This window comes from Melanerpes formicivorus, unplaced genomic scaffold (assembly GCF_026170545.1).
Source record: "Melanerpes formicivorus ecotype bairdi unplaced genomic scaffold, bMelFor1.0.p_v2 SCAF_905, whole genome shotgun sequence".
Lineage (NCBI taxonomy): Eukaryota > Metazoa > Chordata > Aves > Piciformes > Picidae > Melanerpes > Melanerpes formicivorus.
This window is the reverse complement of record NW_027143257.1, coordinates 37,724-59,229: the sequence shown is the minus strand read 5'-3', so window position 1 is coordinate 59,229 and position 21,506 is coordinate 37,724. Positions and strand designations below refer to the sequence as shown.

At 58.3% G+C, this 21,506-nt stretch overlaps 2 protein-coding genes across 4 annotated transcripts in view; both read right to left on the bottom strand.

Annotated features, from left to right (window-relative positions):
• Positions 1 to 286: 286 nt before the first annotated feature.
• LOC137460928 (PE-PGRS family protein PE_PGRS47-like) lies at positions 287 to 2,984 on the bottom strand. 3 transcript variants are annotated; one of them, XM_068170951.1, is made up of 2 exons: positions 1,536 to 2,984; positions 287 to 1,490 (listed from the first exon to the last, which is right to left on the bottom strand). In XM_068170951.1, the coding sequence occupies exons 1-2, from the start codon at positions 2,309 to 2,311 to the stop codon at positions 1,325 to 1,327; spliced, it is 942 nt and encodes a 313-aa protein (XP_068027052.1). In that variant the 5' UTR covers positions 2,312 to 2,984; the 3' UTR covers positions 287 to 1,324. The 3 variants fall into 3 exon arrangements, with proteins under 3 accessions (XP_068027052.1, XP_068027050.1, XP_068027049.1); XM_068170949.1 differs by having other exon boundaries at positions 287 to 1,850; positions 1,896 to 2,984; XM_068170948.1 differs by having other exon boundaries at positions 287 to 2,165; positions 2,211 to 2,984.
• A 4,287-nt stretch (positions 2,985 to 7,271) lies between these two features.
• The window catches only part of LOC137460927 (guanine nucleotide exchange factor VAV2-like), a 37,232-nt gene continuing 22,997 nt past the window's right edge, over positions 7,272 to 21,506 (bottom strand). Inside the window, exons 2-3 of the mRNA XM_068170947.1 lie at positions 7,524 to 7,640; positions 7,272 to 7,337 (exon numbers count right to left, since the gene is read on the bottom strand). Of these exons, the coding sequence (XP_068027048.1) occupies positions 7,272 to 7,337; positions 7,524 to 7,640 (183 nt within the window). The remainder of the gene's footprint in view (positions 7,338 to 7,523; positions 7,641 to 21,506) is intronic.

Here is a 21,506-nt window from a genome sequence, read left to right as displayed (position 1 = left end):
GGCTGCCAGCAGCACAGCCCCCCCAGGCTGCAAGCAGCACAGCCCCCAGGCTGCAAGCAGCACAGCCCCCAGGCTGCCAGCAGCACAGCCCCCAGGCTGCCAGCAGCACAGCCCCCCAGCCTGCCAGCAGCACAGCCCCCCAGCCTGCCAGCAGCACAGCCCCCCAGCCTGCCAGCAGCACAGCCCCCCAGCCTGCCAGCAGCACAGCCCCCCAGCCTGCCAGCAGCACAGCCCCCCAGCCTGCCAGCAGCACAGCCCCCCAGCCTGCCAGCAGCACAGCCCCCAAGCAGCACAGCCCCCACCAGCTCCAGCTCTTCCTTGCTGTCCTCTTCTCACTCAGGAGCTGGGCTCCACCAGCACAGACTGGGTCCAGCAGCCTTGCAAAGCACCCCTTAGGATCACAGGGTGCTAGAGGTTGGAAGGGACACACAGAACCTCCTGGCTTCCAGTTTGGGTCTCTTGCCCCTTGTCCTGGCCCTGGGCACCACTGAGCAGAGCCTGGCCCCAGCCTCTTGCCCCCCAGCCTTTAGCTCTTGCTGAGCATTGCTCAGCTCCCCTCTGGGGCTGCTCTTCTTCAGCCTCTCAGCCTTTGCTCCTCACAGAGCTGCTCCAAGCCCCTCAGCATCTCCATATCCTCCCCTGGACTCTCTCCAGCAGTTCCCTGTCCCTTTTGAACTGGGCAACACAGAACTGGTCCCAGCCCTCCAGCTGTGACCTGACTGGGGGCAAAGCAGAGGGGGAGGAGAACCTCCCTCCAATCGATTTGGGCAAGCTTGACCTACCCCAAATCTGTCTGGTGGGGAAAGAAGAAAAGTGAGAGCCCCCAGCCTGAGAGCATCTCCTTGGAGCTGAGGCCAGGATGCTTGCTTTCAATTGGGGTTGTGCTCACCCTAGCCTCAGGCATGAACACATCCAGGTGGGGTTTCAATGTCTCCAGAGCAGGAGGCTCCACAACCTCTCTGGGCAGCCTGCCCCAGGCCTCCAGCACCCTCACACCAAAGAAGTTTCTCCTCCTGCTTAGGTGGAACCTCCTGGGCTCCAGTTAGTGCCCACAGCCCCTTGTCCTGTGACAGGACTCCACTGAAGAGAGCCTGGCCCCTTCCTGACCCCCACCCCTCAGATGTTTATATAGACAGGGAGCAGATTCCCTCTCAGCCTTCTCTTCTCCAGGCTCAGCAGCTCCAGGGCTCTCAGCCTTTCCTCCTCATACAGCTGTTCCAGTCCCTTCAGCACCCTCCCAGCCTCCCTTGGCCTCTCCCCAGCAGTTCCCTGTCCCTCTTGAACTGGGGAGCCCAGAGCTGGACACCATACTCCAGATGTGGTCTCACCAGGGCAGAGCAGAGGGACAGGAGAACCTCTCAGCCCCTGCTGCCCACACTCCTCTGACTGCACCCCACGACCTCTCTGCCCCTGCTGCCCACACTCCTCTGACTGCACCCCAGGACCTCTCTGCCCCTGCTGCCCACACTCCTCTCAGTGCACCCCAGGACCTCTCTGCCCCTGCTGCCCACACTCCTCTGACTGCACCCCAGGACCTCTCTGCCCCTGCTGCCCACACTCCTCTCAGTGCACCCCAGGACCTCTCTGCCCCTGCTGCCCACACTCCTCTCAGTGCACCCCAGGACCTCTCTGCCCCTGCTGCCCACACTCCTCTCAGTGCACCCCAGGACCTCTCAGCCCCTGCTGCCCACACTCCTCTCAGTGCACCCCAGGACCTCTCTGCCCCTGCTGCCCACACTCCTCTCAGTGCACCCCAGGACCTCTCTGCCCCTGCTGCCCACACTCCTCTCAGTGCGCCCCAGGACCTCTCTGCCCCTGCTGCCCACACTCCTCTCAGTGCACCCCAGGACCTCTCAGCCCCTGCTGCCCACACTCCTCTGACTGCACCCCAGGACCTCTCTGCCCCTGCTGCCCACACTCCTCTCAGTGCACCCCAGGACCTCTCTGCCCCTGCTGCCCACACTCCTCTCAGTGCGCCCCAGGACCTCTCTGCCCCTGCTGCCCACACTCCTCTCAGTGCACCCCAGGACCTCTCTGCCCCTGCTGCCCACACTCCTCTCAGTGCGCCCCAGGACCTCTCAGCCCCTGCTGCCCACACTCCTCTCAGTGCACCCCAGGACCTCTCTGCCCCTGCTGCCCACACTCCTCTCAGTGCACCCCAGGACCTCTCAGCCCCTGCTGCCCACACTCCTCTGACTGCACCCCAGGACCTCTCTGCCCCTGCTGCCCACACTCCTCTCAGTGCACCACAGGACCTCTCTGCCCCTGCTGGCCACTTCTCTGAGTGACCCCTTGGCCCTCTTGGCCACATTGCTGCCCCATGAACAACCTCTGCTCACCTCTGTCAGGTCAGACCCTCATTAGAGATGAGAGCAAGCTGGGCTGGTGGCAGGTGTCCCTGCCCATGGCAGGGGAGTTGGAACTGGATGATCTTGAAGGACCCTTCCAACCCAATCTATTCCATAACCAGCAAAGGGTTTCCTCCTCAGAGCACTGCTCCACTGTGCTGCTTCTTCTAACCTGGTTTATTCTACTCTGCATCCTGCAGTGCAGACAGAGCCAGGGAGCAGCCCTGCTGCAGATGCCCCTGGAGACCATGGAGAGATTTGAGCCACATTAAAAGGGATAAGGTTAAAAAAAACCCCAACACACAAACCCCCCAATAATAATTAAACCCAATAATAATCAATCAGAGCCAACTTGCAGAACACTCCAAGGTCCTTCCCCTCAGAGGTGTCCTTCAGGGGCACAGCTGGAAGCACAGCTCAGCACCTCAGGGGAAGCTCTGCCACACCACATGTCCCTTGTCACTGTGGGGCTGCTTGAACAGCTGGACACAGGGGGAGGCAGGGAAGGAGGAGGGGAGGAGGAGGGAGGGCAAACCCTGGCTGTGAGCAACTGGAACTGGCCTTTGCCTCCCTTGGGTAACTTGGGAAGCTCTGCAGCCTGGATTCCTGGAACCGTGACGCAGCTGCTTGGCAGAGTCCCACACCTGCCAGTCGCCCAACCTCCCACCGAGGCTGGGACGGAGCTTTGCACTCCCCCCCTGCCCCCCTCATGGTTCAAGATCCCATTTCACCAGCTGTTATCCTGGGGACAAGCAAGGAAGTCACTTCCCAAGCTTAATACCCCAGGATAAACCCCCCCACCTTCCCGGGCTGCAGCAGCCCCCAGCCACACTCAGCCCTTTGCAGCAGGCTCCAGCAAACCTGAGGCAGCTGCTGCTTGCTGAAGCCCTGGCTCAGGAGTCAAAGGGATCTACAAGAATCACACTGAGGGGCTGGAGCAGGGCAGCAAAGCAGTGAAGGGTCTGGAGAGGAGCAGTTGGGGGGGCTGGGGGTGTTAGTCTGGAGAGGAGGAGGCTGAGGGGAGACCTCCTTGCTCTCTGCAGCTCCCTGAAAGGAGGCTGGAGTGAGCTGGGGGTTGGTCTCTTCTCCCTAGTCTCAGGTGATAGAAGGAGAGGAAATGGCCTCAAATTGTGCCAGGGGAGGGTTAAGCTGGAGATGAGGAAAAATTCCTTTGCTGCAGGAGTGGTCAGGGATAGGCACAGCCTGCTCAGGCAGCTGGTGGAGTCCCCAGCCCTGGAGGTGTCCAGGAAACCTGTGGCCATGGCCCTTGGGGATATGTTTCAGTGGCCATACTGGTGCTGGGTTGATGGCTTGGGCTCTAGCTTAGAGATCTTTTCCCACTGAAACAATTCCCTGATCCTGTGGAAAGCTCTCTGAGAGCAGCAGCTGGTGAAGGCCAGGCTGAGGGCTCTGACTCCAATCCCTCTCCTCCCTGACACGAAGCAGCCCTGCAGGACCCTGCGGACTCCACGCCCTGAGCCCTTCACGGGGTGGGGATGGTTGGCACTACACAAACCCCAGCCCCTGGCCTTCCTCCTCCCTAATTACACTGCAGAAAACCCCAAATGCTCCCAGTAATCACTGCCTTACTGCTCTCCTGGCTTGGAGGAGACAAAGCACTGCTTCAGTGGCATCCAGAAACCCAACCCAGCCCCGCTGCGCCCAACCGGCTGCGGCATGAAACGGGCGGCTCGCTCCCCTGCCCTGCTCAGAGCAGCCTCCTCCGTGGGCTAAGTGCCTGGTACCTTAGAACACTATGGATCCAAGGAATGAGGAGCTCCAGGAAGACATTTTTTGTGTGTGTGAAGTCTGTGTTTGGCCAGTGGGAAGGTGGCTTGGAGGCTCCGTTCTCGCTCTGGCTGTGACTCACGACGGAAAACAGCTTCGGTCAACAGATTTCCCTCCCCCACCCCCACCCCCCCCCAGCCCTGTTTATTTGCTTTGCCACTGCTGAACACAGATCTGAGGACAAAATGTGGGAATGGAAGGTGGCAAAGACAATGGGAATGTTTTGACAGGCTTCCAGAGGGATTTAGGGCGGTGCAGACCCAAACAGCTGATGCCTCTCCCCTCCCCACCGCACGCCGGTAAGAAAAGCCCAGCCGGGACCTGAGCCCTGCCACAGCTGAGAGCTGCTGGAGGAGGAGGTTTCACTTCAAAACAAGCAAGATCCAGGCAATTATGGATTCCTTGGGAGCTTCAATTGTTTTAGGAGGCCTTTGGAAAGCCCAAAATCATGAGATGAGGAAGGGATGGCACATTGCCTCCCAAAGTCACAACACAACCTGTGTGTGTCCCCACCCTCAACCTCTACAGTGGCCAGGAGGAGGGAAGAGCCTAACCAGAGCAAGATGGAGAAGCCAGGCTGTGTTCAAGATGCCATCTCCCAGCAGTGGTTTTTGACACCAGACACTGATAAGAAAAGAACAACCAGGACCTGAGCCCTGCCACAGCTGAGAGCTGCTGGAGGAGGAGTTTTCACATCAAAACAAGCAAGATCCAGGCAATTATGGATTCCTTGGAAGCCTAAATTGGTTTAGGGGGTCTTTAGGAGGTCTTGGGCTTTGGAAAGCCCAAAATGAGATGAGGAAGGGATGGCAAATTGCCTCCCAAAGCCACAACACAACCTGTGTCCACCCCCTCTCAACCTCAACAGCGGCCAGGAGGAGGGAAGAGCCTAAGCAGAGCACGAAGGAGAAGCCAGGCTGTGTCTCCCCCATCCTCTACAGTGGCCAGGAGCAGGGAAGAGCCTAAGCAGAGCAAGAAGGAGAAGCCAGGCTGTGTCCCCCCCACCCTCAGCAGTGGCCAGGAGCAGGGAAGAGCCTAAGCAGAGCAAGAAGGAGAAGCCAGGCTGTGTGTCCCCCATTCTCAGCAGTGACCAGGAGGAGGGAAGAGCCTAAGCAGAGCAAGAAGGAGAAGCCAGGCTGTGTGTCCCCCACCCTCAGCAGTGCCAGGAGGAGGGAAGAGCCTAAGCAGAGCAAGGAGAAGCCAGGCTGTGTGTCCCCCATCCTCAGCAGTGGCCAGGAGCAGGGAAGAGCCTAAGCAGAGCAAGAAGGAGAAGCCAGGCTGCCATCCCCCAGCAGTGGTGTCTTTAACACCAGGCTCTGTTAAACAGCCAATTTGCAGCAGCACAAAGCAAGAGACACAATGTGACAATAAAGCAGCGTTTTAATTAGCGACGGTTCTTTCCTCCCCCCAGCCCAAAAGGTTCCTTCTGTGCATTCCCATTCCCAGCACGACAAAAGGGCCCTCCCCCCACCCCCTGCATGCCATAAATCACCTAAAGAAAGGAATAAAAGGCTTCCAAAAAAGCCCAAAGCAACAACCTCCAAGACATAAAACAAAGCCTCTGCAATTGCACCTTCCAGATAATGGCTCCAGAAATAAATTAGGCAATAAATATCAAATAATGCATTTCCCAACCCCCCCTTCCCCTCACCACCACCACCACCATCAGCAGGGAAAATGCACTCTTTGGGTAATCAGAAGATGCCTTCCAGCAGCTCCAGCCCGGTAGTTGCAAAGCAGTAAAACAATGGAGCGCTCAGAGAAGCCTTTGAGCACCTTTTGCACCCCAGCACGACAGCAAATGTGCTGCCTGAGGGCTTCCCTGAGCCCAGCGGCCAGCAAAAGGCCTGGTGCTGCTCCCAGCAAAAGCCAGCAGCAGGGGAGCAGCAGGATAGAATAGGACAGAATAGGACAGAATAGGACAGAATAGGACAGAATAGACCAGACCAGGTTGGAAAAGACCTTTGAGATCATCCAGTCCAACCTCTCACCCAGCACCATCTGATCAACTCAGCCATGGCACCAAGCACCCCATCCAGTCTCTTCCCTAAACACCTCCAGGGATGGGGACTCCACCACCTCCCTGGGCAGCACATCCCAGTGGCCAATCTCTCTTTCTATGAAGAACTTATTCCTGACATCCAGCCTAAACCTCCCCTGGCACAGCTTGAGACTGTGTCCTCTTGTTCTGGTGCTGCTTGCCAGGGAGGAGAGACCAACCCCCACCTGGCTCCAACCTCCCTGCAGGGAGTTGGAGAGAGCAAGGAGGTCTCCCCTGAGCCTCCTCTTCTCCAGGCTGAACACCCCCAACTCTCTCAGCTGCTTGTCAAAGCCACTTTGGGGGTTTCCCCCCCCGGGAAGGCAGCTGGCTCTCACTCAGCCCTTGGTGCCACCCAGCAAGCACAGCAAAGCACTAAAGCCAAGCACCTAGCAATGGCTGGGAGGACAAAGCCTCCACAACACCCTTTTGGGAAGCTCAAGGGACTCATTCACAGTCTCAAGCTGTGCCAGGGGAGGGTTAGGCTGGAGGTTAGGAAGAAGTTCTACACAGAGAGAGTGATTGCCCATTGGAATGGGCTGCCTGAGGAGGTGGTGGAGTCACCATCACTGGAGGTGTTCAGGAGGAGACTTGATAGGGTGCTTGGAGCCATGGTTTAGTTGATTAGATGGTGTTGGGTGAGAGGTTGGACTTGATCTCAAAGGTCTCTTCCAACCTGGTCTATTCTATTCTATTCTATTCATTCCACCCTGGCTGGAAACATCCTGGGCAGCAGGTCTAGGGAGGTGACTCTGCCCAGCTGAGAACCTCCCCAGCAGTGCTGGAGCCAGCTCTGGAGTCCTCAGCACAGACAGGGACCTGCTGGAGCAGGGCCAGGAGAGGCCACAGCAATGCTGGGAGGATGGAAGCCCTCTGCTGTGGGGTCAGGCTGAGGGAGTTGGGGTTGTTCAGCCTGGAGAAGGGAAGGCTCCAGGGAGACCTTCTGGAGGCCTTTCAGTGCTTAAAGGAGCTGAGAAGGAAGGTGGGGAGGGACTCTTCATCATGCACTTTGGAACAGAAGAGAACAGACCAGGGTGGAAAAGACCTTTGAGATCATCCAGTCCAACCTACCACCTCACACCATCTAATCAGCTGCTTTAGACACTGATCCCAGAGACTTTGGAATCTAAGGCAGGAAAGGTTGAAGGCTTCAGCTCCCTCCACTAAGCACACAGCAGAATCAACCTCCAGATGCAGAGTCTACCAAAGGCCCAGTGCATGGGTTGAGGGTGCAGAAGTTGCTGAGACAGCCAGAAACCTTCATCTTTCCACCCAAAGCCTGCAGCACAAGTCCAGAGAGCCCCCCCGGGGCCATCATCACCTCCAAGAGCTCAGCAGCTGACTCTTACCTTGCCAAAATCCCGGACATCAAAGAGGTCGAAGGGGTCAAACAGGTCGCTGTTCCTTAACCCAAATTTGTCATGACACACTTTGAGGAAGGTCCTGATGTTCTTCAGGCAGAGAAACTGCAGGAGACACAAAGAAAGAGGAGGGGGAGGAGTGAGCAAGACAGCCACAGGATGTAAGGGGTTGGGAGGGACTGCGGGAGATCAGCCAGCCCGAGCCCCCTGCCAGGGCAGGCAGCAGCAGCCCTCCAGGGCAGGGCAGCAGCACCCCTCCAGGGCAGGGCAGCAGCAGCACCCAGGGCAGGGCAGCAGCCCCCCTCCGGGGCAGGCACCCAGGTGGGTCTTGAATGTCTCCAGAGAAAGACACTCCACAACCCCCCTGGGCAGCCTGCTCCAAGGCTCTGCCACCCTCACAGGGACAAAGGTTTCCCTTCTGTTCCTGGGGCACCTCCTCTGCTGCAGCTTGCCCCCACTGCTGTCCTTGGGCCATCCCTGAGCAGAGCCTGGCTCATTCTTGATCCCCAGCAGTGAGGTCACCCCTCAGGCTCCTCTGCACCAAGCCCCAGCTCCCTCAGCCTGGCCCCAGCAGGGAGATATTCCACTGCCTTCAGCATCCCCTCTGCTCCCCCCCCGAGGTGGTCACCAAACCACCACCCCGGTAAAACACTGCTGGCAGAGTCAGAGCTGAAAGCAGAAGAGAGAAACCAGCTCCATTCTAATCCCAAGAACCACAGCAGAGCCTTTGGGGCAGCCCTAGCTGCATGGAGCTGAGCCTGGTGCAGTCTGCTGCCATCACCACACCCCAGGGCTCAGAGGGGAGGTTTGTGGGGATCGATTAGCCAGAGCACCTCATTAACCACAGCCTGATTGGCCCACACAAAGAAACGAGGCCAACTTTTAACCCTTCTCCCCCCCCCCATCCTAGCCCCCCCCCCAGCCTGCCCATGAAGCTGCAGGGCTGCCCCAGCACAGGGCATCCCCAGCACAGGGCATCCCCAGCACACATCAGAACCTCCTCATTAGCCAAGCAAGCGCCAGGGGCACAAGCTGAAAGGCCTGCTGTTTTTCTAGGGCATTCCTCTGTCTCCCCAGCCCTGCAGTAAATATCTGTCTAGACTGAGAGGGCTTTTGGGAAGTGCTTTACCCACAGTCACATCCAGGCAGGTTTGGGAGCTCTCCAGACAAGGAGACTCCACAACCTCTCTGGGCAGCCTGCTCCAGCACCCCTCACACCAAAGAAGTTTTCCTTCACCTTCAGACAGAAGCTGCTGGGTTCCAGTCTGTGCCCTTTGTCCTGTCCCTGGGCACCACTGACAAGAGCCTGGCACCTCCATCCTGAGAGTGTCCAGCAGAGCCAGGGAGGTTCTCCTCTCCCTCTGCTCTGCCCTGGGGTGAGACCTCACCTGCAATATTGCATCCAGCTGTGGGCTGCCCAGTTCAGGAGGGACAGGGATCTGCTGGAGAAGAGTCCAACAGAGAGCTACCAGGATGCTGAGGGGACTGGGGCACTGCCCTGTGAGCAGAGGCTGAGAGCCCTGGGGCACTGCCCTGTGAGCAGAGGCTGAGAGCCCTGGGGCTGTTCAGTCTGGAGAAGAGAAGGCTGAGAAGGGATCTGATCAATGTTTATCAATACCTGAGGGGGTCAAGAGGAAGGGGACAGGGACAGGCTCTGCTCAGTGGCACCCTGGGATAGGACAAGGGGCAGTGGATAGAAACTGCAGCCCAGGAGATTTCACCTCAGCATGAGGAGGAACTTCTGCACTGTGAGGGTCACAGAGCCCTGGAGCAGGCTGCCCAGAGAGGTTTTAGAGCCTCCTTCCCTGGAGCCTTTCCAGCCCTGCCTGGATGTGCTCCTGTGTGCCCTGTGCTGGATTCCATGGCCCTGCTCTGGCAGGGGGTTGGCCTCGATGGTGTCCAGAGGTCCCTTCCAAACCCTGACATCTGTGATCCTATGACACCCATCCCTCAGATACTTCTAGACCTTGATCAGGTCCCCTCTCAGCCTTCTCTTCTCCAGACTAAAGACCACCCAGGGCTCTCAGCCTCCACAGCAGAGATGCTGAAGTCCCCCAGTGACCACCCTGGCAGCTTCCGCTCTTCACACGCGGGGAGGCAGGGCGAGCACAAGCCACGTGTGGCTGACCCCCCCTCCCCCCTTTTCTCCTGAGCTGGTTCTCTCTGGCCAGTCTGCAAGAGAGCTCCTTGGCCTTCTCCTTGCAGGCAGCTGGGAGGTTGGCTCGCTGTTGATGGAAGCCCAGGAGCTGTTGGCTCAACAGTGCTGCTCAACAGCCACACATTCAAATTGGCTGCAATTGAGCCGCGCCGAGGCCGTCTCACTCCCCAGTCCATCCCACCTTTGACAAGCAAACACTCCCCAGGAGGAAGAAACAGAGAGAAATCAATGTTCTTCATGGGGCTGCTTATTCACCACCTGCCAGGCCCCAGAATCAATGCTGTCATCGATATGCTTCCAGTGAGAGCAACACTGTGGAGCAAAGCCCTGCGAGCTCCCTCGGTGCCAGAGCCCCAGCGCTGCGCAGCCCGCTCCTGCCGTCGCCTCCCTCCACACCCAAAGCGACCTCAGAACCTACCAGCCTGCACTTCTGGGCATGGGACAGGCTGCCCAGGGAGGTGGTGCAGTCCCCATCCCTGGAGGTGTTTGAGAATTGTTGGGACATGGCACTTTGGGACTTGGTTTAATGGCCATAGAATCAATAAGGTTGGAAGAGGCCTCAGAGATCATTGAGTCCAAGCTGTCACCCAGCACCTCCTGACTGCTAAACCATGGCACCAAGGGCCACATCCAAACCCCTCTTGAACACCTCCAGGGATGGGGACTCCACCACCTCCCTGGGCAGCACATTCCAATGACTAACGACTCACTCAGTGAGGAACTTTCTCCTCACCACCAGCCTAAACTTCCCCTGGCACAGCTTGAGACTGTGTCCTCTTGTTCTGGTGCTGCTTGCCTGGGAGAAGAGACCAACCCCCACCTGGCTACAACCTCTCTTCAGGGAGTTGTAGAGAGCAATAGGTCTCCCCTGAGCCTTTTCTTCTCCAGGCTAAGCAACCCCAGCTCCCTCAGCCTCTCCTCCCAGGGCTGTGCTCTGGTGGTGTTGGCTTGATGAGGTTGGACTTGATGACCTCTGGAGGTCTCTTCCAACCTAAACAATTCCATGATTCTGTGCTAAAATGCAGGAGAAGGAAAGACATCACAGAATCTTGAGCTGGAAGGAGACCTTAAAGCTCATCTAGTTCCCTGCCACAGGCAGAGACCCCTCCCAGCAGCCCAGGTTGCTCCAGGTCTCCTCCAACCTGGCCTCCAACACCTCCAGGGAGGAGGAGGAATCCACAACCTCCCTGGGCGACCTGTCCCAGTGCCTCACCACCTCCACAGCAAAAAGCACTTCCTCCTAATGGTGCAGATGATTGTGTCAGGAGCCTGCAGCAGCTCACAGCTGCTTGGGAAGGACTGTGTGGGGCAGGCAGGAGGGCTGGTGGCCGGGGCGAGTGCTGCGGGGCTGCGCACACAGCACCGGGCAGGCAGCCACGTGCTGGGCCAGGGCCAAAGCCATGGGCTGCAAATGGCTCCTGCAGCATTCCTTGCATGCTGCAGCCTCCCTGGAGGAGATAACCCCCTGCCCACTGAAGACAGGAACTTGCCCTGCTGCTTCCTGACCGGGATGTCACGTTTCCTCCTCTCTCACAGCCAGCAGGGCTTGAAAGCACCAGGAGAAAAGGCTTGTGGGAGCCTTTGGGAAGGGGGAAGGGAGGGCCCTCATGGAGGAAGCACATCACTGGCAGGGGGGAAACAGGGATGTCATGGTGCAAACCTCCTGGGGAAGCTGGAGGAGACAACTCTGGGTCATGCTGAGCTGCCCTGCACTACTCTGACAACACAAAGAGCATCAAAACTCCCTCTGAATGATCCAGAGCAAAGAGCAGAGAGAAAAGTCCAAGAGCATCCAAATAGCCAGCAAGAATCCCACTCAGAGAGGCTCCAAGCACCCAGCAGGATCCCCACTCAGAGAGGCTCCAAGCACCCAGCAGGATCCCCACTCAGAGAGGCTCCAAGCACCCAGCAGGATCCCCACTCAGAGAGGCTCCAAGCACCCAGCAGGATCTCCACTCAGAGAGGCTCCAAGCATCCAGCAGGATCCCCACTCAGAGAGGCTCCAAGCACCCAGCCAGGATCCCCACTCAGAGAGGCTCCAAGCACCCAGCCAGGATCCCCACTCACAGAGGCTCCAAGCACCCAGCAGGATCCCCACTCAGAGAGGCTCCAAGCACCCAGCAGGATCCCCACTCAGAGAGGCTCCAAGCACCCAGCAGGATCCCCACTCAGAGAGGCTCCAAGCACCCAGCAGGATCCCCACTCACAGAGGCTCCAAGCACCCAGCAGGATCCCCACTCAGAGAGGCTCCAAGCACCCAGCAGGATCCCCACTCAGAGAGGCTCCAAGCACCCAGCAGGATCCCCACTCAGAGAGGCTCCAAGCACCCAGCAGGATCTCCACTCAGAGAGGCTCCAAGCATCCAGCAGGATCCCCACTCAGAGAGGCTCCAAGCACCCAGCCAGGATCCCCACTCAGAGAGGCTCCAAGCACCCAGCCAGGATCCCCACTCAGAGAGGCTCCAAGCACCCAGCAGGATCCCCACTCAGAGAGGCTCCAAGCACCCAGCAGGATCCCCACTCAGAGAGGCTCCAAGCACCCAGCAGGATCCCCACTCACAGAGGCTCCAAGCACCCAGCAGGATCCCCACTCAGAGAGGCTCCAAGCACCCAGCAGGATCCCCACTCAGAGAGGCTCCAAGCACCCAGCAGGATCCCCACTCAGAGAGGCTCCAAGCACCCAGCAGGATCTCCACTCAGAGAGGCTCCAAGCATCCAGCAGGATCCCCACTCAGAGAGGCTCCAAGCACCCAGCCAGGATCCCCACTCAGAGAGGCTCCAAGCACCCAGCCAGGATCCCCACTCACAGAGGCTCCAAGCACCCAGCAGGATCCCCACTCAGAGAGGCTCCAAGCACCCAGCAGGATCCCCACTCAGAGAGGCTCCAAGCACCCAGCAGGATCCCCACTCAGAGAGGCTCCAAGCACCCAGCAGGATCCCCACTCACAGAGGCTCCAAGCACCCAGCAGGATCCTCACTCAGAGAGGCTCCAAGCACCCAGCAGGATCCCCACTCAGAGAGGCTCCAAGCACCCAGCCAGGATCCCCAATCTGAGAGGCTCCAAGCATCCAGCAGGATCCCCACTCAGAGAGGCTCCAAGCACCCAGCCAGGATCCCCACTCAGAGAGGCTCCAAGCACCCAGCAGGATCCTCACTCAGAGAGGCTCCAAGCACCCAGCCAGGATCCCCACTCAGAGAGGCTCCAAGCACCCAGCCAGGATCCCCACTCAGAGAGGCTCCAAGCACCCAGCCAGGATCCCCACTCAGAGGCTCCAAGCACCCAGCAGGATCCCCACTCAGAGAGGTTCCAAGCACCCCGCAGGACCCCAGGGCTGCAGCCAACACCACTCTGTATCCACAGCTGCCCAGCTCACCACCCCTCTTTGACCTCTCCCAGTGGCTCTGCCTGATCTCCCTCACCCCCCACTCCAAGGTGCCAGCAGGAGAGTTTCAGGAGCAGCCACATGAGTCCAACCCCCCAAGGGGAGCTCACATCACCCTCCAGCTGCAGCAGCAGCAGCACATCTCCCCTGGCTTTGTCCCCCCTGTTTCTCTCACTCCCCTCCTCTCTGGAGAGGCACAGCCAGGGAAACAGCACAGACCATCTCCCTTCCCACCCCCACTGGGATTCAAGCTGCAGCTCCTCAGTTGCTGGAGATGGACAGATTAAGTGTGGGCTTGTGGGACAGCAGATTTGTCTGTTGAGAAGGGGAGAATGCAATTATTTCTCAAGCAATTTGCTGCTATTGTTTCCCCCTCCCCCCCCCGCTCCCCTCCCCCTCCTCTCCCCTCCCCCTCCTCTCCATCTCCAAGATGTTCCTATCACAGAGTGCTCAGGGGATGGGAAAGTTCCACTTTGGGAGCCTGATCAATGAGCCTAAACACATGGATGTGCATTGACCTCCCCTCCCCAGCTGCTCCTCCTCACATCCCCCCACAAGCCAGGCTGAGCCCTAGGAGAGGCACAGCATCACAGAACCACCAAGGGTGGGAGAGGGGAGAGGGGGCAGCCTGGAGGGGAGAGGGCAGCAGGTTGCTCACAGCCACCTCCAGCCTGGCTGCAAACACCTCCAGGCAGGAGGCTGCCACCACCTCCCTGGGCAGCCTGTGCCAGGCTCTCACCACCCTCATGGGCAACAACTTCCTAACATCCAATCTCAATCTCCCCACTTCTAGTTTTGCTCCATCCCCCCCAGCCCTATCACTCCCTGACACCCTCAAAAGTCCCCCCCCAGCTTTCTTGCAGCCCCCTGCAGATCCTGGGAGGCCACAAATAGGTCTCCTCAGAGCAGGCTGTGAGCAACCTGCTGCAGCATGAGGTGTCCCTGCCCATGGCAGGGGGCTTGGAACTTGACTGAGCCTTGAAGTCCCTTCCAACCCTGGCAGTTCTGTGATTCTCTAAGCGTCTGACCAGAGACTGGGGTCTGAAATCCTCTGCTCACATCCCTCTGGACAGCCCAGAGCTTCTGCCCAACCACCCAGAGCCCAGCAGGTCCAACAGGTCCAGCACCAGGTCCAGAGCCCCAACACAGGTCTGAAGTTTGTGCAATCAAAAGCAAAACCAAAGCCAACCTCTCCCCACTGAGGTCTTGGGGAGAGCCTGATCAGACTCCCTGCCTCCCTCCAGGCAGCTGAGTGTGCCTCAGAGATGGAGCTCTGAGATCTCCAAGGGATCTGCAGAGCTCTGCCCAGGCACACCAGAAGCCTCTTGCAAAATCAAGGGGGGACACACCTCCCTGGGCAGCACATTCCAATGATGAATGACTCTCTCAGTGAAGAACTTTCTCCTCCCCTCCAGCCTAAACCTCCCCTGGCACAGCTTGAGACTGTGTCCTCTTGTTCTGGTGCTGCTCGCCTGCCTGGGAGAAGAGACCAACCCCCACCTGGCTACAACCTCCCTGCAGGGAGTTGCAGAGAGCAAGAAGGTCTCCCCTGAGCCTCCTCTTCTCCAGGCTAAGCAACCCCAGCTCCCTCAGCCTCTCCTCCCAGGGCTGTGCTCCAGACCCCTCCCCAGCTTTCTTGCCCTTCTCTGGACACCTTCCAGCAGCTCAACATCTTTCCTGAACTGAGGAGCCCAGAACTGGACACAGGACTCAAGATGTGGCCTAACCAGAGCTGAGCACAGGGCAGGATGAGCTCCCTGCTCCTGCTGGCCACACTGTTCCTGCTGCAGGCCAGGATGCCCTTGGCCTTCTTGGCCCCCTGGGCACACTGCTGGCTCATGTTCAGGCAGCTGTCAATCAGCACCCCCAGGTCCCTCTCTGCCTGGCAGCTCTCAGCCACTCTGCCCCCAGCCTGTAGCTCCTCATGGGGTTGCTGTGGCCAAAGTGCAGCCCCTGGCACTGGGACTTGTTGAATGCCATCCTGTTGGGCTCTGCCCATCTGCCCAGCCTGTCCAGGTCCCTCTGCAGAGCCCTTCTGCCCTCTAACTGACCAACATCTGCTCCCAGCTTGGTGTCATCTGCAGACTTGCTGCTGACTGACTCAATCCCCTCACCCAGATCATCAATGAAGATGTTAAAGAGCACAGGGCCCAGCACTGCTCCCTGGGGCACAGCACTGGTGCCTGGCTGCCAGCTGGCTGTGGCACCATTCACCACCACTCTGGGCTCAGCCTCCAGCCAGTTCCTAACCCAGCACAGAGCGCTGCAGTGACCCACCTGGGCAGCAGCAATGTGCCAGCTCCTTGGTGATGGCCAGGAGAGATCCAGGTCACATCCCTTGGATGAGAGCAAACCATAATGGCCTGGCAAGCAGGGGCAGGCTACAGACCTGCTCTGCCAGACACCTTCTCCATGCATCAAGATGGGGGGGGGGGAAAAACCCTCAAAAGCAAAGCTGCAGCTTGCCCTGCAGGCCCCTGCCTGCCCCACAGCCACCTGGGGCTAGCTGCTGGGACAGGGGGCAACAAGGCAGGGGGCAGAGGTTGTTTGGAGCCCAAGCTCTGGCTGAACCATGCCAATCAAATCAGCAGAGAGATGTCAGCTGCTGCCCAGGAAAGTGAGGGACTGGGGGGAGGGTTATCTCCAGTGGCACTGGAATCATCTGGCTCAGCCACAGCTTTCCAAGCAGTCATTGTTCTCCTGCTCTCCAGCCTGCCACAGGGAACTGGACCAGGATGAACTCCTGGCAGGACAGCAGTGAGAACAGTTCTGCTGTGTCTCTGAGCTGACTAAGAGGAGCCAAGCCATGAAATCAAGCCTTGTCACGTCAAGTATTCAGGCCAGACCCAAGAGAGGAAGCCCCAGGAGGCAGCCTGCAGGTCTGGGCTGGCTCAGGAAACTCACAGAACCTCTCTTTTGTCTCTGTAAAAGCAAGCTGCACCAGATCAATGCTGAAGAGCCAAGCTCTGAGGCTTTGCAGGCAGAAAGGAACTGTGGAGGGGGAGAGGGGAATCACAGAACTGTCAGGGCTGGAAGGGACCTCAAGGCTCAGCCAGCTCCAACCCCCTGCCATGGGCAGGGACACCTCACACCACAGCAGGTTGCTCACAGCCACCTCCAGCCTGGCTGCAAACACCTCCAGGCAGGAGGCTGCCACCACCTCCCTGGGCAGCCTGTGCCAGACTCTCACCACCCTCCTGGGGAACAACTTCTTCCTCACAGCCAATCTCAATCTGCCCACCTCTAGTTCTGCTCCATCCCCCCCAGTCCTATCCCTCCCTGACACCCTCAGAAGTCCCTCCCCAGCTTTCTTGGAGCCCCCTGCAGATCCTGGAAGGCCACAGTTAGGTCTCCTGGGAGCCTTCTCCTCTCCAGACTGCACAACCCCAACTCCCTCAGTCTGTCCTCACAGCAGAGCAGAGATGTTGGAGAGAGTCCAGAGGAGGTCAGAAGGATGCTCCAAGTTCTGGAGCAGCTCTGCTGTGAGCACAGGCTGAGGGAGCTGGGGCTGTGCAGCCTGGAGAGGAGAAGGCTCCAGGGACACCTGAGAGCTGCCTGCCAGGACCTGAAGGGATCCTGCAGGAAGGCTGCAGAGAGACTTCTCCTGAGGGGGTCTGGAGCCAGGCCCAGGGGGAATGGTTTGAAGCTGAGGCAGAGCAGGGTCAGAGTGGAGCTGAGGAAGAAGTTCTTCAGCAGGAGGGAGCTGAGACTCTGGCCCAGGCTGCCCAGGGAGGCTGTGGCTGCCTCCTCCCTGGGGGTGTGCAGGGCCAGGCTGGATGAGGCTTTGAGCAGCTGAGTCTGGCTGAGAGGAGTCCCTGCCCGTGGTGGGGAGGTTGCAGCAGATGCTCCCTGAGGTCCCTTTCCAACCTGAGCCATTCTGGGAGTGTATGATTTTGAGCAAGCTGCCTCCAATTCAGACTCAATCCACTTGGAGAAAGCCTCAGGAATCCCAGCTGGAAGAGTCACTCTGCTAGCTGCAAGGAGGGCCAGGAGGCAGCAGCACTGAACAAACCAACCAAGCTCCCTCCCCCCACATCCATCCCCCCAAAGCCCAAGCTGTGCAGAGGGAAAGCAGCACTCAAAAGCCAAAGCCCAGCCAGGAGAAGCACTCAGAGCATTGTGTTTGCCACAGCTTTTACCTGTTAACCTGGTGCTGGAGGCAGCAATGACCCTGAACCCCTTCTGAGCTTTGCACAGCCCTGTGTGCCCAGACCAGGCCTGGAGATGGTTAAGTTCAGCTCCCAGAGCGCTTCTGAAGGAGCCCAAAGCTGCTGCTGGCAGAGGAGTTATGCAGCCCAGAAGCTGGAGGCAGCCTGCTCATGGTGACAGCTGCTGACACCATTCCACCTGGGCTGTGTTACACCTCCCTGGACTCCTGCCCAGCTTCTTATCTGCTCACAAAGCCTTCCTAAAAAAGCCCAGGCCAGGGGCTGCCAGCAGCTCCAGTGACAAACAGCTCCTGAATGCCACACTGGGGACCAGGATGGCTTTATTGGAAAGAGACAACAAACACTTAGGAAACTGCTTAATGACCCCAGGTAATGATGCTGAAACATCCCCAGCCTCTTCCTAGAGGAGTGATTGGAACCAGAATGCTCCTTCCCACCCTCTGGGGAGCTGCTGCAGAGCTGCATGAGGCAATGGAGCAGCATCTTGCAAGATGAAGCCCACAGAGTGCTCTCAGCTGCTCTCTTGATGCTCCTCTGCCTCGTGGCAGAAGCACAGAGCTGTCAGGGCTGGAAGGGAGCTCAAGGCTCAGCCAGTTCCAACCCCCCTGCCATGGGCAGGGACACCTCACACCACAGCAGGTTGCTCACAGCCACCTCCAGCCTGGCTGCAAACACCTCCAGGCAGGAGGCTGCCACCACCTCCCTGGGCAACCTGTGCCAGGCTCTCACCACCCTCATGGGGAACAACTTCTTCCTCACAGCCAATCTCAATCTCCCCACTTCTAGTTCTGCTCCATCCCCCCCAGTCCCTAAATCACTTTGGAACAAAAGACAGGTGGCAAGGGGCAGAAGAGGGGGGCAGAAGAGGGGGGCAGAAGAGGGGGGCAGAAGAGGGGGGCAGAAGAGGGGGGCAGAAACCCCTTGGGCCTGGCATGATATTCCCAGCTCTGCCAAGGATGCTGGGTGCCACAGCAGCCATGGACCTGTCCAAAGCAGCCCCACACTGTGCCTTGGCATGGGGAACACTCCCACACTGCAGCAAGCATCTCCACTCCAGGAACCCCTCTCCCAGGTCCTGGACACTCCATCATCTCTCTCTTCTTTTCTCCCTTTTCACTGCCAGAGTGGAATTGCTCTGATCCACCCTAAAGTGAGGCAAGCTTCCAGTCACAGAATCACAGAATTGGGTTGGTTGGAAGAGACCTTTCAGGACCATCAAGTCCAAGCCTTGCCCCAGCACTGCCAGGGCACCACTCAACCATGGTGCCCAGCACCACAGCAACACAGCTTTGAAAGCCCTCCAGGGATGGGGACTCCAGCACTGCCCTGGGCCAGGCCTGGACAACCCTTCTGGGGATGAAATTGTTCCTCATGGCCAACCTAAACCTCCCCTGGGGCAACCTGAGGTCATTCCCTCTTGTCCTGGTGCTTGCCACCCGAGGGAAGAGACCAATCCCACCTGGCTCCAACCTCCTCTCAGGGAGCTGCAGAGAGCCCTCCAGGGATGGGGACTCCAGCACCGCCCTGGGCAGCTTGGGCTAGAGCTTGGCAACCCTTGTGGGGGTGAAACTCTTCCTCATGGCCAACCTACACTTGCCCTGGGGTAATTAAAGGCCATTTGTGGCTGTGAGCAACCTGCTGCAGTGTGAGCTGTCCCTGCCCATGGCAGGGGGTTGGAACTGGCTGAGCCTTGAGGCCCCTTCCAACCCTGACAGTGCTGTGATTCCTCTGCTTCTCTCACTGACACCAGCAGAGACCAAGCCCCACCTGGCTCCAACCTCCTCTCAGGGAGCTGTAAAGGGCAGTGAGGTCTCCCCTCAGCCTCCTCTTCTCCAGGTTGAGCCACCCCCAGCTCCCTCAGCTGCTCCTCCCCAGCCCTGTCCTCCAGACCCTTCCCTTCACTCCAGGGAGAGGCTTAAGCTGAATTAAACAAAGGGGAGCTTCCCTTCTGACCCAGTTCACTTTAATCTCTCCCTGAGGATGGAACTACTTTACTTTATCTGGAACATTTCCCCCACACACACCCCCCCCCCAAAGCTCAGGACCAAACTTTGCTGCCACCACACTGCTCCTGCAGCAACCCAGTGCAGGGGGGGAAAGAGGCTGCAGGGAAATTAATCTACTGGCCACTTAATTTGTTAAGCTGCTTAAAACCAGAAAGAAGCAGCAGCACTGAAAACAGATCCTGGAGATTATGGGAAAGAAGGCTCTGGATATTTATATGAATTAATACTTGGGGGCTGTAACAAGATCAGGAGGTCCCTTTAACCCCAGCCCCACCTCACAGCCCTGGCAGCTCCTGGCACTCGACTCTCCCTCAGAGGAATGCAGCAAGGGTGCAGCCAAATGTGGCATCTGAGGGCAGGGAGGGCACCAAGACCTGTCCCAAATCTCTGCCTTTACCTTCCCCACCCCCTTAACAGTTTCCAGCTTTAGAAGTGCTTTCAGCTGCTCTCTTGATGCTCCTCTGCTTCCTGGCAGAGTCACAGAGCTGTCAGGGCTGGAAGGGACCTCAAGGCTCAGCCAGTCCCAACCCCCTGCCATGGGCAGGGACACCTCACACCACAGCAGGTTGCTCACAGCCACCTCCAGCCTGGCTGCAAACACCTCCAGGGATGAGAAGGAGGTTTCCACCACCTCCCTGGGCAGCCTGTGCCAGGCTCTCACCACCCTCATGGGGGACAACTTCTTCCTCACATCCAATCTCAATCTCCCCACTTCTAGCTGTGCTCCATCCCCCCCAGTCCTATCCCTCCCTGACACCCTCCAAAGTCCCTCCCCAGATTTCTTGGAGCCCCCTGCAGATCCTGGAAGGCCACAATGAGGTCTCCTTAGAGCCTTCTCCCCTCCAGCCTGCACAACCCCAACCCCCTCAGCCTGTCCTCAGAGCAGAGCAGCTCCAGCCCTCTGCTCAGCCTCGTGGCCCTTCCAGCCTTTAGCTTAGCATTTTTCAGAGCTCCTTTTGAAGCTGGACTGAAAAAAAGAGGCAGGGATCTATTTCAGTCTCTCACAAGCAGGGCTGAACACCATTTTGCTGGTGCTTTGTGGTTGGGTTGTGGGCTTTTTTTCCCCTTATTAATATTGTTTAATTGATGCTCTGCTCAATTATTTAGCAGAAGGCTCAGTGGCTCTGTGCAATCACAAACACCAGGGCTCCTGCACTGATCCCTCACTCCAGCCAGCAAACAAACCAGAATCCCAGCATGGTCAGGGCTGGAAGGAAGCTCTGGAGATGATCCAGGTCAGCTCCTCCACCCTGCTCCAGCAGGGCTCCCACAGCAGCTTGCTCAGAATCACAGTGGCCAGGGGGGGCTGGAAGCTCTGCAGAGAAGGAGACTCCACAACCTCCCTGGGCAGCCTGCTCCAGACCTCCAGCACCCTCACACCAAAAAGTTTCTCCTCCTGCTCAGGTAAAACCTCCTGGGTTCCATTTTGTGCCCATTGCCCCTTGCCCTGTCCCTGGGCATCAGAGTCTGGCCCCAGCCTCTTGCCCCCAGCCTTTATCTCTTGCTGAGCATCAATCAGCTCCCCTCTGGGGCTGCTCTTCTCCAGGCTCTCAGCCCCAGGGCTCCCAGCCTGTCCTCACAGAGGTGCTCAGCATCATCATACCACACAGCATCACTAAGGTTGGAAGAGACCTCAAAGAGCATCCAGTCCATCCTGTCACCACAGACCTCATGACTACACCATGGCACCAAGTGCCACATCCAATCCCCCCTTGAACACCTCCTCTGGACTCCCTCCAGTAGTTCCCTGCCTCTCTTGAGCTAGAGAAGCCAGGACTGCACCCAGGACTCCAGCTGGGGCAGAGGAGAGGTGGAGGAGAACCTCCCTTGACCTGCTGGCCACACTCTTAGTGCCCCCCAGGACAGGAAGTTCTCACTGAGGGACGAGGAGCAAAGCCATTCACCCCCTTCAGCTGCCTGTTCCTCTCTTGTCGAGGGTCACACCTCTCCATCCCCACATTCACCTGGAGCCTAATCCAGCCCAGGCCCTTTCCTAGGCCAACTTCCCCTGGAAGCTGAGCCTGCTGCAGCCTCCAGCAGCCAGAGGCGAGCGGCTCCAGGCTCCAGCAGCCAGGAGCAAAGCTCCCCCTGCTAACTGGAGGATCTAAACCAAACTCCAGCAGCCTAATTGCATTTGCAGAGCAGGGAGGGTTGGGGCAGGCTTGTGTTGCTTTTTTGCTGTGCTGGTCTAATTAATTTGGTACAACTTGAGCAGGGAGATAAGGCCCCCGGGAGGTGCTGGGCTGGGCCATTAAC

Bases quoted from the DNA above. Each gene is read 5' to 3' on its own strand.
- LOC137460928 (XM_068170951.1), bottom strand. From the start codon at position 2,311: ATGTGGCCAAGAGGGCCAAGGGGTCACTCAGAGAAGTGGCCAGCAGGG. The intron at 1,491-1,535 runs GTCCTGGGGTGC...AGGGGCAGAGAG, and splicing joins TGGGCAGCAGGGGCAGAGAG to GTCCTGGGGTGCACTGAGAG.